Source organism: Bos mutus, chromosome 5 (genome assembly GCF_027580195.1).
Source record: "Bos mutus isolate GX-2022 chromosome 5, NWIPB_WYAK_1.1, whole genome shotgun sequence".
In the NCBI taxonomy this organism is placed as follows: domain Eukaryota; kingdom Metazoa; phylum Chordata; class Mammalia; order Artiodactyla; family Bovidae; genus Bos; species Bos mutus.
The window spans coordinates 99829655-99850967 of NC_091621.1; the positions used below are offsets into that span (position 1 = coordinate 99829655).

General features: G+C 51.3%; 1 protein-coding gene across 2 annotated transcripts; it reads left to right on the forward strand.

Moving 5' to 3' along the window:
• Nucleotides 1–2787: 2787 nt before the first annotated feature.
• FOXRED2 (FAD dependent oxidoreductase domain containing 2) lies at nucleotides 2788–21232 on the forward strand. 2 transcript variants are annotated; one of them, XM_070371357.1, is made up of 9 exons: nucleotides 2788–2851; nucleotides 3483–4031; nucleotides 5988–6239; nucleotides 6362–6628; nucleotides 6961–7127; nucleotides 10416–10581; nucleotides 11962–12203; nucleotides 13333–13503; nucleotides 20855–21232. In XM_070371357.1, the coding sequence occupies exons 2-9, from the start codon at nucleotides 3484–3486 to the stop codon at nucleotides 20890–20892; spliced, it is 1851 nt and encodes a 616-aa protein (XP_070227458.1). In that variant the 5' UTR covers nucleotides 2788–2851; nucleotide 3483; the 3' UTR covers nucleotides 20893–21232. The 2 variants fall into 2 exon arrangements, with proteins under 2 accessions (XP_070227458.1, XP_070227457.1); XM_070371356.1 differs by lacking the exon at nucleotides 20855–21232 and adding an exon at nucleotides 16561–17287.
• The last annotated feature ends 81 nt before the right edge of the window (nucleotides 21233–21313 follow it).

Genomic DNA, 21313 nt, shown 5'->3' on the forward strand with positions numbered 1-21313 from the left:
TAGCCACTTGATGACCTACATATACCATGAGAGGAATTCTGGATGAGAATTTGGACAAGGCACTTTTGTGCTCTAGGAAAACTGGTAGGACTGGCCTTCAGACAGATATTTACAAGAGAAAAATTCCTGAACCCAGTTTCTTGCATCTCCCCATACTTAAGAACTAAAACCATTAAGCTGTTGCTGCTAAGTCGCTTAATTCCTCCTAAAGAGCAACAACCTTCTACCAAGCCGTGGGCTTGATTGCATATGTCTCTTCATCAAAATCACAGATAAAACTGGCCTCCCTCCCCCACCCCTTCGTTACAGTCCCCAGAGCTGTCTGAAAGACTGTCTCCTAGATTACAGTCCTTTGTTGCTGTTCAGTCACCCAGTCTTGTCCGACTCTCTGCAATCCCATGGAGTGCAGCACACCAGGTTTCCCTGTCCTTCATGGTCTCCCTGAGTTTGCTCAAACTCATGTCCATTGAGTCGATGATGCCACCTAACCATCTGATCCTCTATCTCCCCCTTCTCCTCCTGCTCTCAATCCTTCCCAGCACCAGGGTCTTTTCCAATGAGTCAGCTCTTCCCATCAGGTGGCCAAAGTAGTGTAGCTTCAGCTTCAGTCCTTGCAATGAGTATTCAGGGTTGATTTCCCATAGGATGGACTGGTTCGATCTCCTTGCTGTTCAGGGGACTCTCAAGAGTCTTCTCCAGCACCACAATTCAAAAGGCACTCAGCCTTCTTTATGATCTAACTCTCATCCATACATGAAAAACCATAGTTTGACTGTATGGACCTTTGTCAGCAAAGTGATGTCTCTGTTTTTTAACATGCTGTCTACATTTGTCATAGCTTTTCTTCCAAGGAGCAAGCGTCTTTTAATTTCATGGCTGCAGTCACCGTCTGTGGTAACTTTGGAGCCCAAGAAAATAAAGTCTGTCACTGTTTCCATTGTTTCCCCATCTATTTACCATGAAGTGATGGGACCGGATGCCATGATCTTAGTTTTTTGAATGTTAAGTTTTAAGCCAGCTTTCAGTTCAGTTCAGTCACGTCCAACTCTTTGTGACCCCATGAATCACAGCCCGCCAGGCCTCCCTGTCCATCGTCAACTCCTGGAGTTCACTCAAACTCACGTTCATCGAGTCAGTGATGCCACCCAGCCATCTCATCCTCTGTCGTCCCCTTCTCCTCCTACCCCCAATCCCTCCCAGCATCAGAGTCTTTTCCAATGAGTCAACTCTTCGAATGAGGTAGCCAAAGTACTGGAGTTTCAGCTTTAGCATCATTCCTTCCAAAGAACACCCAGGGCTGATCTCCTTTAGAATGGACTAGTTGGATCTCCTTGCAGTCCAAGGGACTCTCAAGAGTCTTCTCCAACATCACAGTTCAAAAGCATCAATTCTTTGGCACTCAGCCTTCTTCACAGTCCAACTCTCACATCCATACATGACCACTGGAAAAACCATAGCCTTGACTAGACAGACCTTTGTTGGCAAAGTAATGTCTCTGCTTTTCAATATGCTATCTAGGTTGGTCATAACTTTTCTTCCAAGGAGTAAGCGTCTTTTAATTTCATGGCTGCAGTCACCATCTGCAGTGATTTGAAGCCCAAAAAGATAAAGTCTAACACTGTTTCCATTGTTTCCCCATCTATTTCCCATGAAGTGATGGGACCAGATGCCATGATCTTCGTTTTCTGGATGTTGAGCTTTAAGCCAACTTTTTCATTCTCCTCTTTCACTTTCATCAAGAGGCTTTTAGTTCCTCTTCACTGTCTGCCATAAGGGTGGTGTCATCTGCATATCTGAGGTTATTGATATTTCTCCCAGCTTTAGGTTGGCTCAATTAAAGTTCTCCATTTCTTCCTTAGATGGGCAATTAATTGTTAATTGATATCAAGCACATAAAACGGGCTTCATAAATTAATAAAAAGTTTGGAAAGAGCTCATGATTTGGAGTATAAATGGTGGGGGGGGGGGGGCGGTGTGTGTGTTAATTCCACACTCCAGTTCTCAACTCTATGATCTTAATTAAGCAAACCCCCTCTGAGTGCCATTTGGCTAGTCAGCTACATTATATAGGAAACAGCCCCTGCTGCTGCTGCTGCTGCTAAGTCGCTTCAGTCGTGTCCAACTCTGCGCGACCCCATAGAGGGCAGTCCACCAGGCTCCGCGGTCCCTGGGATTCTCCAGGCAAGAACAATGGAGTGGGTTGTCATTTCCTTCTCCAATGCATGAAAGTGAAAAGTGAAAGTGAAGACGCTTAGTCGTGTCCGACTCTTAGCGACCCCATGGACTGCAGCCTACCAGGCTCCTCTGTCCATGGGATTTTCCAGGCAAGAGTACTAGAGTGGAGCCCCCCTCTTCTGATGGAAGATCAAGTCAGTCCTGTTTGTTACTTAGTGAAGGATAGACTGAATCATTGTAGCGAAAACTCCTTAGTTGCCTTACTGGTCCTGGTTTCACCAACTTGGTTTCCAGTTTCAAAGTACTGGGTAGCCAACTACTCCTTTCCCACATTAATGAAGTGTCACGGGGGTTTATCTCCCAAAGTCATCTGCTCCCGTGCCTGCCTTACAAGCATAAATATACAGTTTTAAAGAGCTCCGCGCCCTTGCCAGATTCGATCTTCAACCCTGCCACCACCCTCCCTGCGGGTGCGGGCCGGCGGCACAGCACGTGCGCTTCGCTCGCTGGCATCCTGGCGCCCAGCCCTGGCCAGCCCCGCCCGCCGTGTCGCGCCTCGCCACGTGACCCTGCCCCCTGCCATTGGCCGGGCGGGAGAGGCGGGGCCGCCGCGGAGGCGCGGGCCGGCCGATTGCGGCCTGACTCGGCTGCGGGCTGTCTCCGGAGCGGCTGGGAGGTTCGAGCTCTGTGCGCGCGGTGGGCCGGCGGGCGGGGAGGCGGGAGCTGCGGGCGTGGGCACAGCGCACGCGTGGGGAGCGGCTCCCGGATGCCGCGCGTCTGCAGGAGAGTGGCCTCGCGCGGCTCCGCGGCAGGTGTGCCGGGGCATCCCTGTCACGTGACCGAAGAGGCCAGGGCGCCGGGCGCGGGAGGGGGACAGGACCGTGCAGCCCAGTCCTCCTCCAGGCTGGAGCCGGGAGCGCGGGGGCGAGGCCAAAAGACGTGACTCTCAAGGGTCTGGCCTCGGGAGGCCCTAGGAGGGTGTTGGGCACCCCAGAAATTAGGGGAAATTGGGGAAGATACCCACCCTTTTATTACCATGGCAGTAAGGAGTCCGGCGCCCCTGGGAAGTAAGGTCGTGAGGAAGATGGAGGGGTTCGGGACTCCTGGAGGGAGCCCAGATCCGAGCTAGAAACGATGCAGTCTGGGCAGTTGAGATCAGAGGTCTTTGGGTTCTGGCTGCGCCCTAAATCGCAGTGAGCGCTCGGGGAAGCCCTTGCCTCTCTCTAGGCCCCCAGTTCCTGGCTCCCGTCCCCCAGCCTCGAGGGGCCTAGCTTGGTCCGAGGCCTCACCCCTTTGGTCTGCCGTAGGATGGGCCTCTCCACCGCCGCCCCACTGTGGGGCGCCCCGGGGCTGCTCCTGACCATCGCCCTGCACCTGGCTCTCTACCTGCGCCCTGCCCAGGCCTGGGCGCCCGTGCATCGGGACTACTGCGTCCTGGGCGCCGGGCCCGCGGGCTTGCAGATGGCCTACTTCCTGCAAAGGGCAGGCAGAGACTACATGGTATTCGAACGCGCCCCAGTGCCGGGCAGCTTCTTCACGCGCTACCCCCGGCACCGCAAGCTCATCAGCATCAACAAGCGGTACACCGGCAAGACCAATGCCGAGTTCAACCTGCGTCACGACTGGAACTCTCTGCTCAGCCACGACCCCCGGCTGCTCTTCAGACACTACTCGGACGCTTACTATCCCGACGCCAACGACATGGTGCGCTACCTGAGCGACTTTGCAGAGCGGCTGGGGCTTCACGTGCTGTATAACACAACCATTGCCCACGTCACTGTGAACAAGGATCGCGGGGCCTGGAATGGCCATTACTTCATCCTGACCGACCACCGGGGCCAGGCATACCAGTGTAGGTAAGGAACCTGGCTGCAGAGCTCACCTGCTGAAGCTGGGGCCTTTCTGGGAGGAAGAAAACCCATTGGTTGGCCCATAGGTGTGGGAGAAATGGGAGGAAAAGGGCATTTCAGCCCATCTTTGGTGGTGATTTAGTCGCTAAGTCATGTCCAACTCTTGGGAACCCATGGACTGTAGCCCACCAGGCTCCTCTGTCCATGGGATTCTCCAGGCAAGAATACTGGACTGGGTTGCCATTTCCTTCTCCAGGGGCTATTCCCAACCCAGGGATCAAACCTGGGTCTTCTGCATTGCAGGCACATTCTTTATGGACTGAGCCAACTGGAAAGCCCCCTCCCCATCTTTGTTCCCGCTGAAATCCAGTACACAGAGGTTCAGTTCATCCATCATTTCCCAGGTGTTTCCTAGAAATGTGTGTGCCCAAAGATATTTGAAAATTCTGACCATTTCTTTCCTCCAGGATTTTTCAGTCTTAAATATTTTCACATTCACTGAAGGGCTCCAACATTGGGTAAAATATTCAGCATTATCTGAGCTTATGCACCTACAAAACCCTTTTTGTAGTGCATCTCCTAGAACTTGCATTCCCCAAAATTCATTCTGAGAAATGCTGGCAAGTGTCCAGTAAGTGTTAGCTGGGCTCGGTAGGATTTCAGAACTGAATGAGAGCCAGGCACAACAGGCAGGGCTGCTAGCATTCAGCTTTAGCTTGCTTTGGCTTGGGAGAAAGCTTAATATTGTGTAGACAACTCCAACTCAGAGTTACACATTCTACTGTGTTTGTTTAATCCTCACAAGGACCCTATGAAGGAGGTTCACTGATCCCCATTTTATGAATGACAAACTGAGGCTCAGAGAAGCTAAGTAACTGGTATTCTGTCACATGGCTAATAAGTAGCAGCTGCCACTTGACTGCACTTGTCTTTCTGACTCTGAAGCCTGTGTTCTTAACGCCCCACCAGACTGACTCCCCCTTCCTGGTTGTCAGCCTAGCACCTGGCCCCAGGCAGGTGCTCCATCACAGTTCATCTTCTCAAGCCTTTTGCCTGAGGCCCAGCCTTATTCCTTGCTTGTTACAGCCTAGGGAGCGGGGTCAGTTTGGACCCTCGCATCTTAGGACTTAGAAGTGCTACAGTATAGGGGAGTCAGATGTAAGCCAGTGGACAGCTCAGAAAACAAGGGGGGATGGGGGCTGCCCAGGCCTTTTCTCCAGACCACCTGTTCCTGTCTTTGAAACTATCTTGTTATCCACTCTTTCCTCTGCAGGCCGCAGGGTCCAGCTCCTGGCTTGCCCACCACAAGATTATAATCCCCATCAGCAGAAAGAGCAGGACTCTGAAATTAGGCTGGGCTTTGGTCAGATTCTAGCTCTGCTATCTGAGGAGCTATGGAGTCCATGGGCTCACTTGGAGCCAGCAGTCTTCACCTGTAACACAGGCCAAATAACACCGACGCAGACCTGCTCTGAGCAGTGAGATGAGTCAGAAAGTACTTAGTACAGGGACTCGTACAGAATCTCTGCTCAGCAGATTCTGCATCTATCAGGGAAGTAAGAAAGGGGAAAGCAGAGTGTCTGGTTTCATTTTCATGGTGAAGGTGGTACTTGGTATGGCTATGGCTGCTGTGTTCAAAATTAAGTGAATTATTCAGTTTCTCATGGTGTCACCCTCTCTAGAGTCAGAAATTAAAACTGATTCTCACGTTTGGTATAATCCCAGAAAGGTGAAAACAAACTATACCCAAAGGATCATTCAGTGAGGGGGCTGAGGTAAAGTGTCAGATACACTGGGCCAGGTCAGGAAGTAGGTAAAGGAATGGATGACCTGCTTTCCTTTAGGACTTAGCAGTCTGGGTGGGGCCGGCGAGCCAGGCGGCAGGCCCAAAGAGGGATTTTTTTACTTAGTGGTCTCATAGCTGAGAGGATAAGCCATCCTCCCTCTGTCCCCCACCTGCAGCGTCCTTCTTGTGGCCACGGGCTTGTCGGTCCCCAACCAGGTGGACTTCCCTGGCTCCGAATATGTGGATGGTTATGAATCCGTGTCTGTGGATCCCAAGGACTTTGAGGGTCAGAATGTGCTGATCCTAGGCCGGGGGAACTCGGCCTTTGAGACAGCAGAGAACATCTTCAGTGTCACCAACTTTATCCATATGCTGAGCCGCTCCCGGGTCCGGCTCTCCTGGGCCACCCACTACGTCGGAGACCTCAGGTATGCTGGGAGGTGTGTGTGCTGCCCTGCCCCCCCCCCCGACTAAGCACCCCTGCCCCTGAGTCTCCTTCACCTAGCACAGACACTTCTCTCTCTCTCCTGACATTCACTTGGGCCCCCAGGGCCATCAACAATGGCCTGCTGGACACCTATCAGCTTAAGTCCCTGGACGGGTTGCTCGAGTCCGACCTGACAGACTTGGCCATCGTGAAAGACCACAAGGGCAAGTTTCACATCACTCTGAAGCTCTTCATGGAGGAGTTCTTCAACCAGAGTTCCGACGCCATCCCCCTCCCCCAGGACAACAATGACAACTTTGCCATGCGCGTGGCCTATGACCGGGTCATCCGCTGCCTGGGCTGGAAGTTTGACTTCTCCATTTTCAGCAAGTGAGTCCAGATGGAGGGGAGGAACTAGATCTCTCAGCAAAGCCCTCTGGTTCAGGCCCCGGGTGGACAAGGAGACTCAAAGGGCCTGAACGGATCTTCCTGTCAGGTCACACGGGGACCCAGAGCCCAGGCTCCAGTCAGGCTTGAGTCCTGGCTGTGTCCCTGCCCCACCACATCTTGACCCTGAAGGTCAGTTATTCTGTCTGTTCAATGGACATGATCATACCTGCCTTCTAGGGTTGGGGTGTGGTTTAAATTAGCTCAGTGCCAGGCCTGTAAAAAGTGTTTCATACACAGCAGTGATTTTAATTCACAACCCTCTCCACTCACAGGTCACTCCGACTCTCTTCAGGGAGTGAACTCAGCGAGAAATACCCCCTGGTCAGAGCCAGCTATGAATCCAAAGGGAGCCGGGGCCTCTTCATCCTGGGGACTGCCAGCCACTCAGTGGATTACCGGAAATCTGCTGGGGGTTTCATCCATGGATTCCGATACACAGGTGAGCCTGGCAGAGAGGGCCGCTGTCCCCAGAAAGAACCATCCCTAGGGTCTGCAAACACATGCCTTATTCCCTTAGAGCACTCTTAAAGGGATTGCTCATCAGCAGTGATTGTCATAAATTCCCATCTGGGGCAGACAGCAGTGGGTTTTCATGGTCTGAGGATATGTCTAGAGCAGGGGTTCCCAACCCCTGAGCTATGGCCCAGTACCATTCTGTGGCCTATTAAGAACCAGGCCGCACAGCAGGAGGTGAGCGAGCAAAACTTCATGTATATTTATAGGAGCTCTCCATCACTCACAGTGCTGCCTGAGCTCCTCCTTCTGTGGGATCAGTGGCGGCATTAGATTCTCATAGGAGTGCAAACCCTACTGTGAACTGTGAGTGCGAGGGATCTAGGTTGTGTGCTCCTTATAAGAATCGTCCCCAAACCATCCCCTTCCCCCCTCCAGTCTGTAGAAAAGTTGTCTTCCATGAAACCAGTCCCTGGTGCCAAAAAGGTTGGGGCCCGCTGGTCTAGAGAAGTCCCAGATAAGGTGTAACCTGGGGGTGCATGCTCCATGCGTCAGCCCTGTGTGGGTGACGTACCTACACTGGCAGTAATGCTGAGCCTGGGGACAGCTCACCTCGGGGAACGGCTGGGTGGTCTCAGACTGTGAGGCTCCCTAAGCTCCCTAAGCCTGTCGGCCCTCCCCTGACATCAGAGAGGTAAATGAGGTGAACTCTCTTCCCCATGGGGCCATAGTAAGGACTAAATAAGGTAATTCCTGGAGGCAGTGCACCTGAAAAGCGTTATGTACACATAAATTCTTTGGGTACCAACAAATTTCATTAAAAATGGCACTTAGATTATCTCAGCTCTTTTTTTAAAACTCTCGGTACCAACGGTGCCAGTTTTCTGCACTCTGGGTAGCCCATTGGATGGGTGCTTTATTGCATGACTAGTGTTACACAGGCCAGTTAATTTGACCATAAAAACACCATAAGGGTCCTTCTTCCTGATGTTTCTGCATCTAATTTGATGCCTCACTTGCCTTGATGCTAGTTTCTGCATTTCACTCTCCTTCCAGTTTGGCATGGAAAGATAATCATGTTTTGCTGTTGATTTCCAGATGATATATTTTATACCCCATGTGTGCTGTCAGGGAAGAAAACCAAGGAGAGAGTGTTCGCTGTCTGTTTACCAAAATATTTGCAGACTGCACACACACAGACACACTCACACGGAATAGGAAGAGTCTCCCTCTCCAGCTGTGTCCCCAGCAGGAAACCCTCCTCACATTCCTATACACGCCACCCTCCCTGTACCCACTGTCCTGGCAGGTCCTGCCCGTTCTCTCTTGCCTCCCCCGTCCCTTGATCTTTCTCCAGATCACTTTCTTCTTTTTTTTTTTTTGACCGTGCTGGGTCTTCGTTGCCGCGTGGGCTTTTCTCTAGGTGCAGCAAGCACGGACTACTCCTCTAGTTGCCGTGTGTGTCTTCTCATTGTGGTGGCTTGTCTTGTTGCAGAGCACGGACTCTAGGGTGCCTGGGCTTTAGTAGTTGTGGCTCCTGGGCTCTAGAGCACAGGCTCAATAGTTATGGCACATGTGATTAGTTGTTCCGAGGCATGTGGGATCTTCCCAGACCAGGGATCAAACCCACGCCTCCTACATTGGCAGGTGGATGCTTTACCACTGACCCATCTGGGAAACCCCACCTATCTCACATTCTCAATCCTTCCAACAGCCCCATAAGACAGATCTTGTTATTTCAGTTCCCTTTTTCATAGAAGGAAATGGGGGCACAGAGAACGTAAGTCACTTATCCAAAGTCGCCCAGCCAACAGAAAGCAGCGGTGGCATCTGAATCCACACCTGTCTGACTCAAAGGCTCCCAGCTCACCACTGAGTTTCAGGCAAATGCGAAACAGTTCTGGGTGGACAGGCCACTGAGACCTGTGGTCACTATTCCTGGCTGAGGACCCGCCTAGGGGGAGGGGCAGTGCAGCTGTACACGGTATATCCTGCCCGACCTTGCTCATCATTCAGCTGAGAAACAGGTCCCAAGGGAGGCAAGTAGAAAACAGCAAGGCAGAGGAAAGCCACAGAAGACGAGAGATGGTAGCTGCGGAAGGTAGGGCCTGCTGGGAGCCCTGCCCCTCCCTTCCCCCGTCACTCCATCCCAGCCTCGCTTGCCTGACTCAGGGCCTCTTTGTCTCTCCTGACTGGTCTTCCTGCCACTGGTCTCTCTGGCTTCCCATCCAGCCACTCTGATACCCACCAAAACACTGTTGTTTGAACAACATGTCTGAACAAAAAACAGGGGCTCCCCAGCCAGTTCCTCAGTATGGTGTCCAGAGCTTCATACAGGAGAGCACCAGCTCGCCTGCCCAGCCTGCCCTTGCCTCCTTTTCAGAATGCGCCCATTTCTCTCAAGGTTTTATGTCTTTGCACCTGTGCTCCTTTTGTCTGGCCACCTGCCCCACTCCCCTAGCCATGTAATTCCTCAGCCTTTCACAAAACTCAGCCTAACCTTGTTTCCTCCAGAGAACCAGGTTTCTGTCTGTCTGTCTCATGAGCCTGAACATCCTTTCCTGGGACCATTGGCAGACCGAGTCTCTTGTCACATGAATTGTCTGTGTCTTTGCCATTATTAGACTTGGGTGTTGTGCTGATTCGAGGAGGCAGGCAGCTGTGTGGGGTGGCTCAGTGTCACAGCTGTGTAAGGGCAGCCCCAGGTCCACAGAAAATGTTCCCTGTTGTTGGAGATAACTGTTTCTTCTCTATCCTTCCAGAAATATACAAAGTATCTCAAAGTAGAACTGAGATTGGGTTTTGGCTGTGAAGGAGAGGGAGCCATCAGAGGTTCTTCATCTGGGAGTCTCTGACAGACATGGGGGCTATGGGGAGACGAGAGGTTGCAGAGAAAGGCTCTGGGTCTGGTGTGGACGTGTCTCATGTGCAGTGGCAGGACTTTTACATGCAGGTGGCCTAAAGCAGAAACAGGCAGTCTCAGGCCTGGGGACCAAATCTAGCCACACCCATTCATTTCACGGTCCTCTCTGGTTGCTGTCCCACCAGAGGAGAACTGAGTCACCCGACAGACACCGTTAAGCCAGAAACACTTCCCCTCCAGCCCTTCTCAGAAAACCTGTACGACCCTCCTCTAAAGCTCTGAACACACATCTTCTCAGAGCCATGCACACGAGTGTGTCCCAAATCAGAGCTGATGGGGACTCTGCGTCCTCCCAGAGGTGAAAGGTAACATTTTAAAGGCAGCTTGCCATTCTCCCTCCGGCCGTTTCAGTGCGTGCCGTCCACCGGCTGCTGGAGCAGCGCCACCACGGCGTGGCCTGGCCCTCCACCGAGCACCCCATCACACACCTGGCCAGTGCCATCATCCGGCGCATCAACGAGGCCTCTGGGCTCTACCAGATGTTCAGTGTTCTGGCCGACGTGGTCCTGCTGAAGGAGTGAGTCGTCCTCCCCGTCTCCTGCCCCCATCCCCACCAGCTTACCCCCCTACTCTGTCTTGCTCTTCTTTTCCTGTTGCATGTGTGGAACAGCCCAGTGGTTCCTTCCTAAGATGGAGAAGGCTGGGGACTGGGGTGGCAGAGAGGGAGGGGACTGGGCTCTTCTGGGGAAAATCAACATCATGAGCTCTGCTGACAGACGGATTGACAGACATGGGTATGACGACAGCTTTGCCACTTTCTACCAGTGTGATCTGGGACAGGTTATCCTCTCTGAGCCTTTCTTTCATCTGCAAAATAGAGCTAATAACATTGACCTTGCAGGGCTGTAGGAAGGAGTAAAGATAACTGGTGGAAAGCATCTGGCACTAAACACATAAGCAGTGGCCTGCAGCGATGACAGATGACCACCTGTGGGGATTTAAGAGCTCCCTGGGCCAGCCAGCTCCTTATCAAAGAAGTGATAAGCAACAGATCACAGAGGTCACTCCCTTAGAAGGAAACCTTCAGGAGCAGGGAAGGGAGCAGAGCTGGGGGTGGGGGCGGGGGAGTGTGTGGTCTGAAAGGACAGGTGGCAGGTGAGAAGCCACAGAAGGAACAGCCTGGTCCAGAGCCAGTGGGTGCAGCAGCACACCAGGTTGAGGGACATGCAGGAAACTCAGAGGTGCTTAGAGCAGAACCTCCCTCATCACGCTTGACTCCTGTCTCTCTCACACCCATTCACCACTCACACCATTCTTAGATCCTGTCCACTCTACCTTCAAACTGTGTTTAGAACCTGCCTGCCTCTCAGTAGCCCCACCACTGCCACCTTGGTCTGGACACCAAAAGCATCCCCCTCCTGCACTGATACAGCAGCCTCTCGCCTTGGCCCCCATGGTCTGCTCTCAACACGGTGGCCGGAATGATTCTTTTAAAACTTGAGTCACTTGGAATTCACCCTTTTCAGTACCCTCTGAAGGCCCTCAACCCCACTTCCTGGGCCAGGAGACTTTCCCATCATGGCACACATGGCCCTCCTTGACCTGCCCCTGCTGACCTCTCCTGCCCCTCACTGTCGGCTCCACTGGGGCCCCACCAGCCTCCTTCCTGTCTCTGGAGCACTCGGAGGCCTTCACTCCCTCGTAGGGCTTCTCTGTCACTGGTCTCAGCCTGTCTCACCCTTTCCCTGGACACCCATTCAGGTTCCTCCCGGCTTTCTGACACCTGTAAGTCTAGGCTCTAGTAGTATTCAGGTGAGATGCTCGGATCTCATCAGTCTGTATGCTGTTTGATGGCCGCTTCTAGGAAGGAGAGGTGGTGCGTGCACAGCACACACGCTCCTGTCACCTCTGCTGAAGCACCCAGGGTCTCACCCCAGTTGTGTGCCCCTGTCCCCAGGAATGCCACCACCTTTGAGTATCTGGAGGAGTTCCCCATGCAGATGCTGGCACAGCTGGAGACGATCACAGGAAAGAGGGCGAGGCACGGCCTCTTCGTCATCAACATGGAGTATGGCCGGAACTACTCTGGGCCCGACAAGGACGTCTTCTTTTCTGACCGCTCTGTGGGGCACATGGAAGACGCCTGGCTGTCCAACTTCCTCCATCCTGTCATCTACTACTACAGGCACCTCCCCACCGGTGAGCCGGGGCCCCCCTCAGACCCCAACACCATTGCGCCTTCATGCGGTACCCTCAGCTGATGAAAGGGGGAACACCAGGGGCCCTGCCCAGAGTCTCAGTGGAGCAAGTGGCATGAATGATCAATGCCGTCCCCAGATTCTGACCCACAGCAGGCCACACATGGAGTGCCGTGATTGCCTCCAGTAGTAAGAGGGACAGTGTTGTCACTGTGTCCAGAGAAGGCTGACCTTGGAGTGAGACGGGGGATGGAAGGTGGTCTGGAGACTGACTCTAGGGGGAACAGCAAAGGGACAGGAGCAGATTAGCACAGGAAGGGAGCAGGAGAGCTGGGCAGTGTTCCCAGGGTCGTCCTTCCCTCGCTGTGTGACCTTGCACCATTACTTGACCCCTCTGAGCCTCAGCTTGCTCGTGTGTGAAATGGGGTGGCAGTGATACCCTCCATGTAAGAGGAGAATGGATGAGATAACACAGAATGCCAGCATGGTGCCCTGTACAGAGTAGTTATGGACAGATGGCCTACCTGGGGAACACAAATCCTGCCTCCGAACTTGAAGGGATATCACCTGGAAGAGGATGATCTAAAATTAGGGGTTGTACCAGAGGGCAGAGGAAGTGTCAGCGGGTAAAAGTGACAGGAACCCAGGTTCACACTCATAAGCAGCAGCTCATCCTGAAAGCTGCCGAGGCTGGGACAGGCCCCTCACAGTTTCCTGGTACAGGAATGGTCATGGCTTGGTGCCCTGTGATGGGGACACACAGAGGGGCACCCCACCAGATAGGAAACTGGACTAGAGGGGCCCTAAGACCCCTTGGAGACAGGACCCAGAGCCTACTCACAGAAAGACCAGTTTCAAAGCAGCCGCAACAGATCTCAGTCCGTGGAAGTCTTAGAAGCAAACCAAGTTCAAGTGACTGGTCTTAGTTCCTCCCCCTGACACCACAGGAGTGAGTCTGGCCTAGTCCCTCTCCTTCACATCAGCCTTTCAGACATTTGGAAGGACAGCTGAACCAGCTGACCAGAGGGGTGTCAGGAAGGTCAAGCAGAAGAGGATTGGGGGGCAGCACCGGGCTGTAGCTCTGGGAAGCCATGCACTCGCTCTGAAGTGGTGCCCTCTCCTCCCCACAGAGCAGGAGGTGAGGTTCCGCCCGGCAGGCTGGCCGCTTCCGAGGCCCTCAGCCCTCCACCACGTTGTGGAAGATTTCCTGACGGACTGGACGGCCCCGGTGGGACACATCCTGCCCCTGAGGCGCTTCCTGGAGAACTGTTTGGATACCGACCTGCGAAGCTTCTATGCAGGTAAGTTAAGTTCCCAGGAGGACAGAGAGACTGAGCTGGAAGGTGAAGAAGACCAGGTAGACCAGCGCCCTGTGGAACTTTAGGACGCACGTCTGGAAACCCGCACCTGAGACGTCTGTCTCCTATGACCCCTCCCAGTACAGCACACCTGCAGACACTAGCGCTTCCCAGGTAGCACTAGTGGTAAAGAGCCCACCTGCCTACGCAGGAGACATAAGAGACGCAGGTTCGGTCCCTGGGTCTGGAAGAGCTCCTGGAGGAGGAAATGGCAACCCACTCCCATATTCTTGCCTGGAAAACTCCATGGACAGAAGAGCCTGGTGGGTTGTAATCCATGGGGTCGCAAAGAATTGGACAGGGCTGAAGCAACTTAGCATGCATGCACGCAGACACTGAGTAAAACGTCTTCTTTAAAGAACTTACAGGAAAATAAGGGAACCCCCCAGAAGCCAGACACTAAGAAAAGCATGCACACACACCGGAGGTGGTGATGTCTGCTGGTCATCAGGGGTCTAGAGCCTGCGTAACTGACCAGCACTTGGGGATGGCAAGGCGAGGCTGGAGCAGGGTAGGAGGTCCGTATGTGTGTACTTAGTTGCTCACTTGTGTCTGATTCTTCTACGACCCATGAACTATAGCCCGCCAGGCTCCTCTGTCCATGGGATTTTCCAGGCAGGAATACTGGAGTGAGCTGCCATTTCCTTCTCCAGGGGATCTTCCCAACCCAGGTATCAAACCCACGTCTCCTGTGTCTCCTGCATTGGCAGGCAGGTTCTTTACCACTAATACCACCTGGGAAGCCCTAAGAGGTCGGTACAGAAAACCTCAAATAAAGCCAGGGTCTCAGTGGGTAAGCTAGGAGCCAGAAAGCACTCCCAGGAGAGACAGAGGAGATGCAGGATTTTTCGCTCTGTGTAGAGTGCAGGGGGAAAAACCTCCTTTGAGAATTTCCATCCACTAGGCCTCATTCATATGAGTTTGGGGCCAAAGTTCACACTGTCATCTTGATGCAGAAATCACAGGCATCATTGCAAGTCTTCTGTGAGGAAATAGACTATAAAGCCAGACCTCAAAGAATTCCCACAGATAAAGTTCTCTGGAAGATGAACTCCCAAGCAGAAATCACTAAAACATAAGAACTCAAATGACCGTGCGGGAGTGTCAACAGAAACAACACTGTTGGATCAAACCTACAGGGACTGTATGAATTGGAGTGGTCAGACAGAAGATGTAAAGTATGTATAGATTCTGTGAATAAATAAAAAAGGGGTTACTAAAAACAGAATGGAAGGATATTGAATGGGCAATTTTGAGAAAGGTCCAAGTAGAACCTCTGGAAATAAAAGTATCAACTTGTAATTAGAACTCAGTGTCAGGGTTAGTAGCACATTAGACATAGATGAAGGGAAAATTGGTGAATTGGAAGACAGCTCTGATAGCCGAACCCAAAGAGGGACTTGGGAAGAGAAGTCTCATGATTCAGAGGCAGAACTGACTGAAACAAGCCAGAATTTTTTAACTTTAAAAAGTTAATTTTTTACTTTTTAACTCTCCGAATTACTAGGATAGCCATTTCTTTTTTCTGTTCAGCAAATATCTGTTGAAACAGTGGTTGCATATCAGGCACTATTCGTATCAGACCAGGTTAGAGATGGTCAGTCCTTGGCCTACAGGTCAGAGAGCAAGAATCCTTCAGCTCACCTTGAAATAAAAAATGTATGTACCAAGGGAGATGGCTGAAAACAGTACTTGAAGTCAACAGTCTAAATGTATGTAGACGCTCCAGCAGGGGTACTTCAGAGAGCAGAGCTAAAGCAGCTTTGAAGTACCAGTATCCTGCAGACATCAGCTCTGACTGTATGCTTCCATAGGAAATTGTGCATTGAAGGTCTAGAGACCTCAGCTGCAAAATGCCTACCTATTTCCTGAGGTTTCAGGAGCACAGAGATGCTGGAACCTTTTAGGGGGTGTATTCCAGCCCTGAGTCATGGCTCCCACCAGTCCATCACCACAGGCCCTTTGAGCCTCCTGGCTCCTACCTCCTAGATATACTCAACAGTACAAGCCACCAAGTATCACTGCCTTGAACATGCAAGACTCCTCCCCCAAAGGGCTAGCTGGCAGAGGTGGGCTTCCCCTCCCTCCCTTTAGCAGATGTGCAGCTGCTAGTTCTGGCCCCAGATCTGCTGGGCTTCTCTGCCCCTTGGCCCTGCAGAAGGGGTGACGTATGTCATAGTAGGGGGTGCTTGCCAAAAGGCTGCCTCACTGCAACCCCTCCATCGTCTCCCACATCTGCTGTCTTCCCTACTCAGAGAGGGTGGTTGTGGCCCATTCTGCCAAGGGCCCTCTGTACTGGAAGTCAGAGATAAGGTGGGAAATATTTTCCTGTAGCACTCCCAGCCTGATCACTCATGTGAGCCTTATAGCACCCTTTATCATGTGCCTGTTTACTGAGACAGGAGGTCAGGATGGTTCTCTGACACGCCATCTTCCCATCCTGTCTCTAAAGCCCTCAGAAGCCTGAGCCCACATCTGCTTAATCCTTTGCTTTTTTTTTAATTTAAAAAAATTTTTTTATTTTATTTTTGGCTGCACTGGGTCTTCTTTGCTGTGCGTGGGCTTCTCATTGTGGGAGCTTCACCTGTCACAGAGCACACGCTCTAGGCACTCGGGTTTCAGTAGATCCCAGCCCCCCAGGGTGGCTCCCGGAAGAGAAGGCCGAGGAGCTGCTCCTGAGTGGGTGAGATCCCCCCGCCCCTGCCAGTGACGCCACCCACAGCAGCATGCAGGCCCCCATCTCTGGGAGCTGGGCCATCTCTTTGGTTTGCTTTCCTTTGGAACTTTTTTTTCCCTATAATGTCAAGGCGGCTCCTAGTCTTACAACTTCAGGGAGGGATGGGGTCCACGGCTACCCAGGTCAGACATGAGATACCCAGAACAGTCGGCCCCTGGGCTCAGAGGCTGGAGGGAAGCAGTGAGGCCACGAGGGCATCAGCAGCCCCTCCCCTTGCACCTGTCCCCACAGCTCTCAGCCCATCTCCTTTTACTTCTGTGCAGAGTCCTGTTTCCTGTTCGCCCTAACACACCAGAAGCTCCCGCCCTTTTGCCAGCAGGGCTACCTGAGAACGCAGGGGCTCGTGGGAACTGAGAGCCTCCGTCAGCACGGCGTGGACAGCGGGCTCCTGTGGGACTCTGCCACCATGGGCCAGCACCAGGGGGCCAGCGACCAGCGGCCTGGCGACCACGGGCCAGGAGGGCACCCTCTGGCTCCAGGGCCTCCGGTCTCACCTTTCAACAGCAACAAGGAGGAGCTCTGACGGGCGGCTGCTCCCACTAGGCTCACAGTCAGCCTTCCTCTTCCCCGCAGTTTCGTGCTCCCACGTGATTGCCAAAGACCCCCCTCAGATCATCGCGGTGACCGCACCAAAGCCACACAGAGGACACAGATGGGCTGAGGGCGGCCACACGGTGGTCTCCCCTCCTGTTTGGTTCAGGGATTTCTGGGAAGAGGGGTCCAGGGACAGCATCATCTGCCAGATGGAAGGGAGCCACCTTCCACGCCAGACTTGTCTGCAAGCCAGATATCACGAACACCAGGCTGGCCTCAGCTCCATCCCCGTCAAGTGCCCAGTGTTCCTCTTCTGAGGCCCCTGGATTCCGCCCACCCGTGGAGCGTTTCACAAGTGCAATCCACCCTCATCTTCATACGGGTTGTAGCAGGCACTTTAAGACAAAGGCTCTAAGGTCCTCCACCAAGTAGGGCAGGTGGGGCCATTACCCCCTGATGAAAACACCAGCTGAGAAAGGTCAGGTGATCTCCGGGGTCCCAGCCAGGAGTCTGAGAAGCCCTAAGGCCGGCCCTCCTTCACCATACTGCCTCTCCGCCCCCAGCTCTGCTTTCAAAATCCCAATGGGGGCAGAGAGAGGACAGCTCCCTGCAGGCTGTATTATTTAGGCGGGTCTCTGCCAAGCTGCTCTCTCCCCAGGACCACCCTCCCTGACTTGCCTTCCCCCTCTGTTCTCTCTCTCATCCCACTCCCCTGCCCTTTGGCATTCCAAACAGCGCCTCCTCGCCTCTGCCCTGCCAGATCAGGTTTTGTGAAATGGTCGCCATGCTGGCTATCAGTGGGGATTCTCTTGGAGGTGATTCACCCCACTGTTCCATACAGAACCCAGCTTAGCATGGGCAAGAAATCATTTATAAATGAGTTTGTAAGATAACTATGATGAATGTAGTTTCTGGTTCCCTGAGCTGTTCTGGCTTTTTTATTGTCCCTCCTCACCAGGAACCTGTCCCTTCTTACCCTCTCATCAGGTATTTGAGTCCCATTGATGAGTAAGCCATGGGAAAGCATTTGTACAGAAAATAATCATGGTGGTTTCCTCAAAAGCCCGGGATCACAGGTGATAGCTTTCTCACTGGTTCTTACCAGTAAGTCCTTCATGTGTCCACTTAGAATGGTAGGGACACAAGCTTTCCGGATCCGCTGCCCTTTACTTGGAACAGCTTCTTCATGACAGCCAGGTCCAAAATCCCTTACCCCCGGCACTGCTGTCTGTGCTCCAGGTATTTGCAGTCACAACAGTGAGACTCCAAAAGCCTGAGCCTGTCAGGGAGGATGTGTTTACCCCATGGCAAGACTTGGCATAGTTTGCAGAGAGCTGAAACTTCTCAGTGAAGGGTCTCTCCCTAATCCCAGGCTGTGGAATTTGCTGTATTTCACACTGTTTACAGGTAACCAAAATTGGGTCCCATTAGTCCACCCTTCCTTTTCCTAAACTTTTTTTTAAAAATAAATCTTTTGGGATTTCCCTAGTGGTCCAGTGGTTAAGACTAGTATGAAAATAAATTATTTAATTAGGCCTGTACCCATATTTGGAGAAGGCAATGGCACCCCACTCCAGTACTCTTGCCTGGCAAATCCCATGGACGGAGGAGCCTGGTAGGCTGCAGTCCATGGGGTCGCTAAGAGTTGGACACGACTGAGTGACTTTACTTTTACTTTTCACTTTCCTGCATTGGAGAAGGAAATGGCAGCCCACTCCAGTGTTCTTGCCTGGAAAATCCCAGGGACAGGGGAGCCTGGTGGGCTGCCGTCTATGGGGTCGCACAAGAGTCGGACATGACTGAAGCGACTTAGCAGCAGTACCCATATTATCAAATCCTGTTACACACATCTCACCTACCCAGTTACTAAAGGCTGGCTGAGCCCCTGGTTCGAGGTGCTGTAACGAATAGTTGACTGACACCTAAGTACGTGACATCTGTTGCTCTTCCCGTCATGTGCCAAGTTCTTAATTCCATCAAAATATCACCAGCCTTATTTGTGTTTAATAAGACGTGGTTCAGCTCTTACTCAGCCAATGAGACACACATTCCCTGGTATTTTTCCTGTAAATTAATAGTTGGCTTCAGAGAACTACTTTTTCCTGTGAAGATCACTGCTGCATTGGCTGGAGTCCTGTCTACATCTTGCTTGCTTCTAGCAACCTACCCTCCCCGGCCCCCGGGACCTGTTTTGTAAATCCTGGCCCCTGAGCGCCCATTGCCTTAGGCATGGCATCTTTGCTGTCTGCTATCTTCCTATTGTGTTGTATGGACTCATGTGTCCTTCATTGCCTCAGTTTCTTTCCTTGTCAAGTTTAGACAGCCCTCTAGCAGATCTTGTTGTTTCCAGCCAGATCAAGCCCCTCTCCTAGCTAAGGCCTGACTTCATCCATTCATTCTTTTTGAAAATATTATAAAGTTACACATGCAAAACAGACAAATCAATGAAACAATAGGCCAGAAGCAGAGCCTGTTCTAAGATGGAGATGTTTTTTAAAGGGAATCACAAATCAGTGGAAAAGATTGTACAGGATTGTGCAATAAATGATGTTGGACTGGAACTTTCCTGGTGGTCTGGTGGTTAAGACTAAGTTCCCAATGCAGGGGGTACAGGTTAAATCCCTGCTCAGGGAACTAAGATCCCGCATGCCCTGGGCATGGCCAAAATTAAATAAGTAAATAAAAATGATGTTGGACCAATGGGTTACTAACTTGGGGAAGAAAATCAATCTCATTTAGACCCCTATTTCATATTATACTTCAACATTAATTTCAGATTAATTTTTCAAAGCCATATAGAAACTAGAGGTGAAGAGGAGGTACTATAATAAAAGAAAGGACTTTCCAAGTTTAGAAGCAACAGAGTAATTCCCCAGGGGAAAAGGTTTACCATTTCTAGGTACAACCATCCTGCTAATATACCTATTTTAAAGAAAATGATAAATATTAAAAGGCAAAAAGCATGGGCAAAAATAATTATGGCAGAAAACAACATACATAAAATAAATAATAAGCAAATTATCTTTTACATTAAGAACAGAATGAAATGAGAAAAATGGAGAATAGTTACATAAACTATGGTACATTCAGCCCATGAATATTGAACAGCCCTCAAAAACTCTAAAAAGTGGTAAAAGACTACATAATATTGATACAAGTACATGTGTGACAAAGTTAAGTGAAAAGAATCAGGATACGAAAGTGTAGTTCCAACTGCTTGTAACTATATAAAAATAGAAAACCATATACAAGGGAAACTGAGGAGGTTTTAGGTTTGCAGAGATTTTTTTTTCCTTTTTCCTCTTTTGCCCAAATTTGGGTTTATACTCCATGGTGAAATAAACTCATTTATTTTAAAAAACCATCTCTGTTTTTGGACTGTAGAGTTGCTGGGGGCAGGAGGGGCTGGGAGCCCTCGGCAGGGCATGGGCTCTGCCCCCCGGTCCAGGTGGTGCCACTGGTGCCATCTGCTGGCCCCAGTTGAGAAGACACTGCATCAGGTGTCGGGGGAGAAAATGTGCTCGGTCTAGAGAAGGGGACTTTAAGTGACGTGTGCTCCTCTCCTAGACTCTTTGGGCTGATAGACCAGCTGGACACCACCAGTCTCTGGAAGAATCTTCCCTCCCAAATGACAAGAAAATGAATGTAATCTCAAGGTTAATATGAGCCCCAAATTCCTTTTGCATGATAAAAGTGGGGTGTCCCTAAAGCCTTCCTGGAAATCAACTCACCAAGAAATGAATTTGTCTGCTAAGCTCAGCATAACACCTAATCATTCACTGAGTATTTACTATATGCCCAGAACTGGTGTGGCGATTTTAAAGGTATGTCCACAAATTATTAGATACTTATCCCCCAGAGAGGTGGAGCCTCACCCCCTCCTGTTGGGTGTGGGTGGACTTAGTGATTCATTTCTAGCAAATAAAATACAGCAGAAGTGACAAGATGTCATTTTCAAGATTAGGGTATAAAAAAGACTATGGCCTTCATCTACCAAAAACTGTGCTTTCTGTCTCTCTCTAGGAGTCCCTCGCTCTGAGAGAGGCCACCTGTCATACTGAATGTGAAGGGACATCCAATGTGGAGCAGCCCATGTGGCAAGGAACCAAGCTCTGCCCACAGCCATATGAGTGAGCCTGGAAGCACACTGTATCCCAGTCCTACCTTCGGATGACTGCAGCTCTCGCCAGCAACTCACACACAGCCTCATGAGAGACCCTGAGCCAGAACCACCCAGCCAGAATCAGGCAGCTGCTTCCTGTTTGCTGATCCACAGAAACTTCAAGATAATGTTTGTTTTGAGATGCTGAATTTGGGGGGTTATTTGTTATACAGCAATAGGCAAGTAACACATGCATGAAATAGCTTGCTATATTAATTATCACCACAACCCTAAGAGGTACTAGATATCACTCTTCCCATTTTACAGATGAGGAACCTGAGGCAGAAACCCATTACATAGCAAGTCAGTGATGTGGTGTT

Coding starts and splice junctions, on each gene's coding strand:
- FOXRED2 (XM_070371356.1), top strand. CDS start 3,484: ATGGGCCTCTCCACCGCCGCCCCACTGTGGGGCGCCCCGGGGCTGCTC. Junction 4,032..5,987: donor GGCCAGGCATACCAGTGTAG/GTAAGGAACCTG, acceptor CCCCACCTGCAG/CGTCCTTCTTGTGGCCACGG. Junction 12,204..13,332: donor CTACAGGCACCTCCCCACCG/GTGAGCCGGGGC, acceptor TCCTCCCCACAG/AGCAGGAGGTGAGGTTCCGC.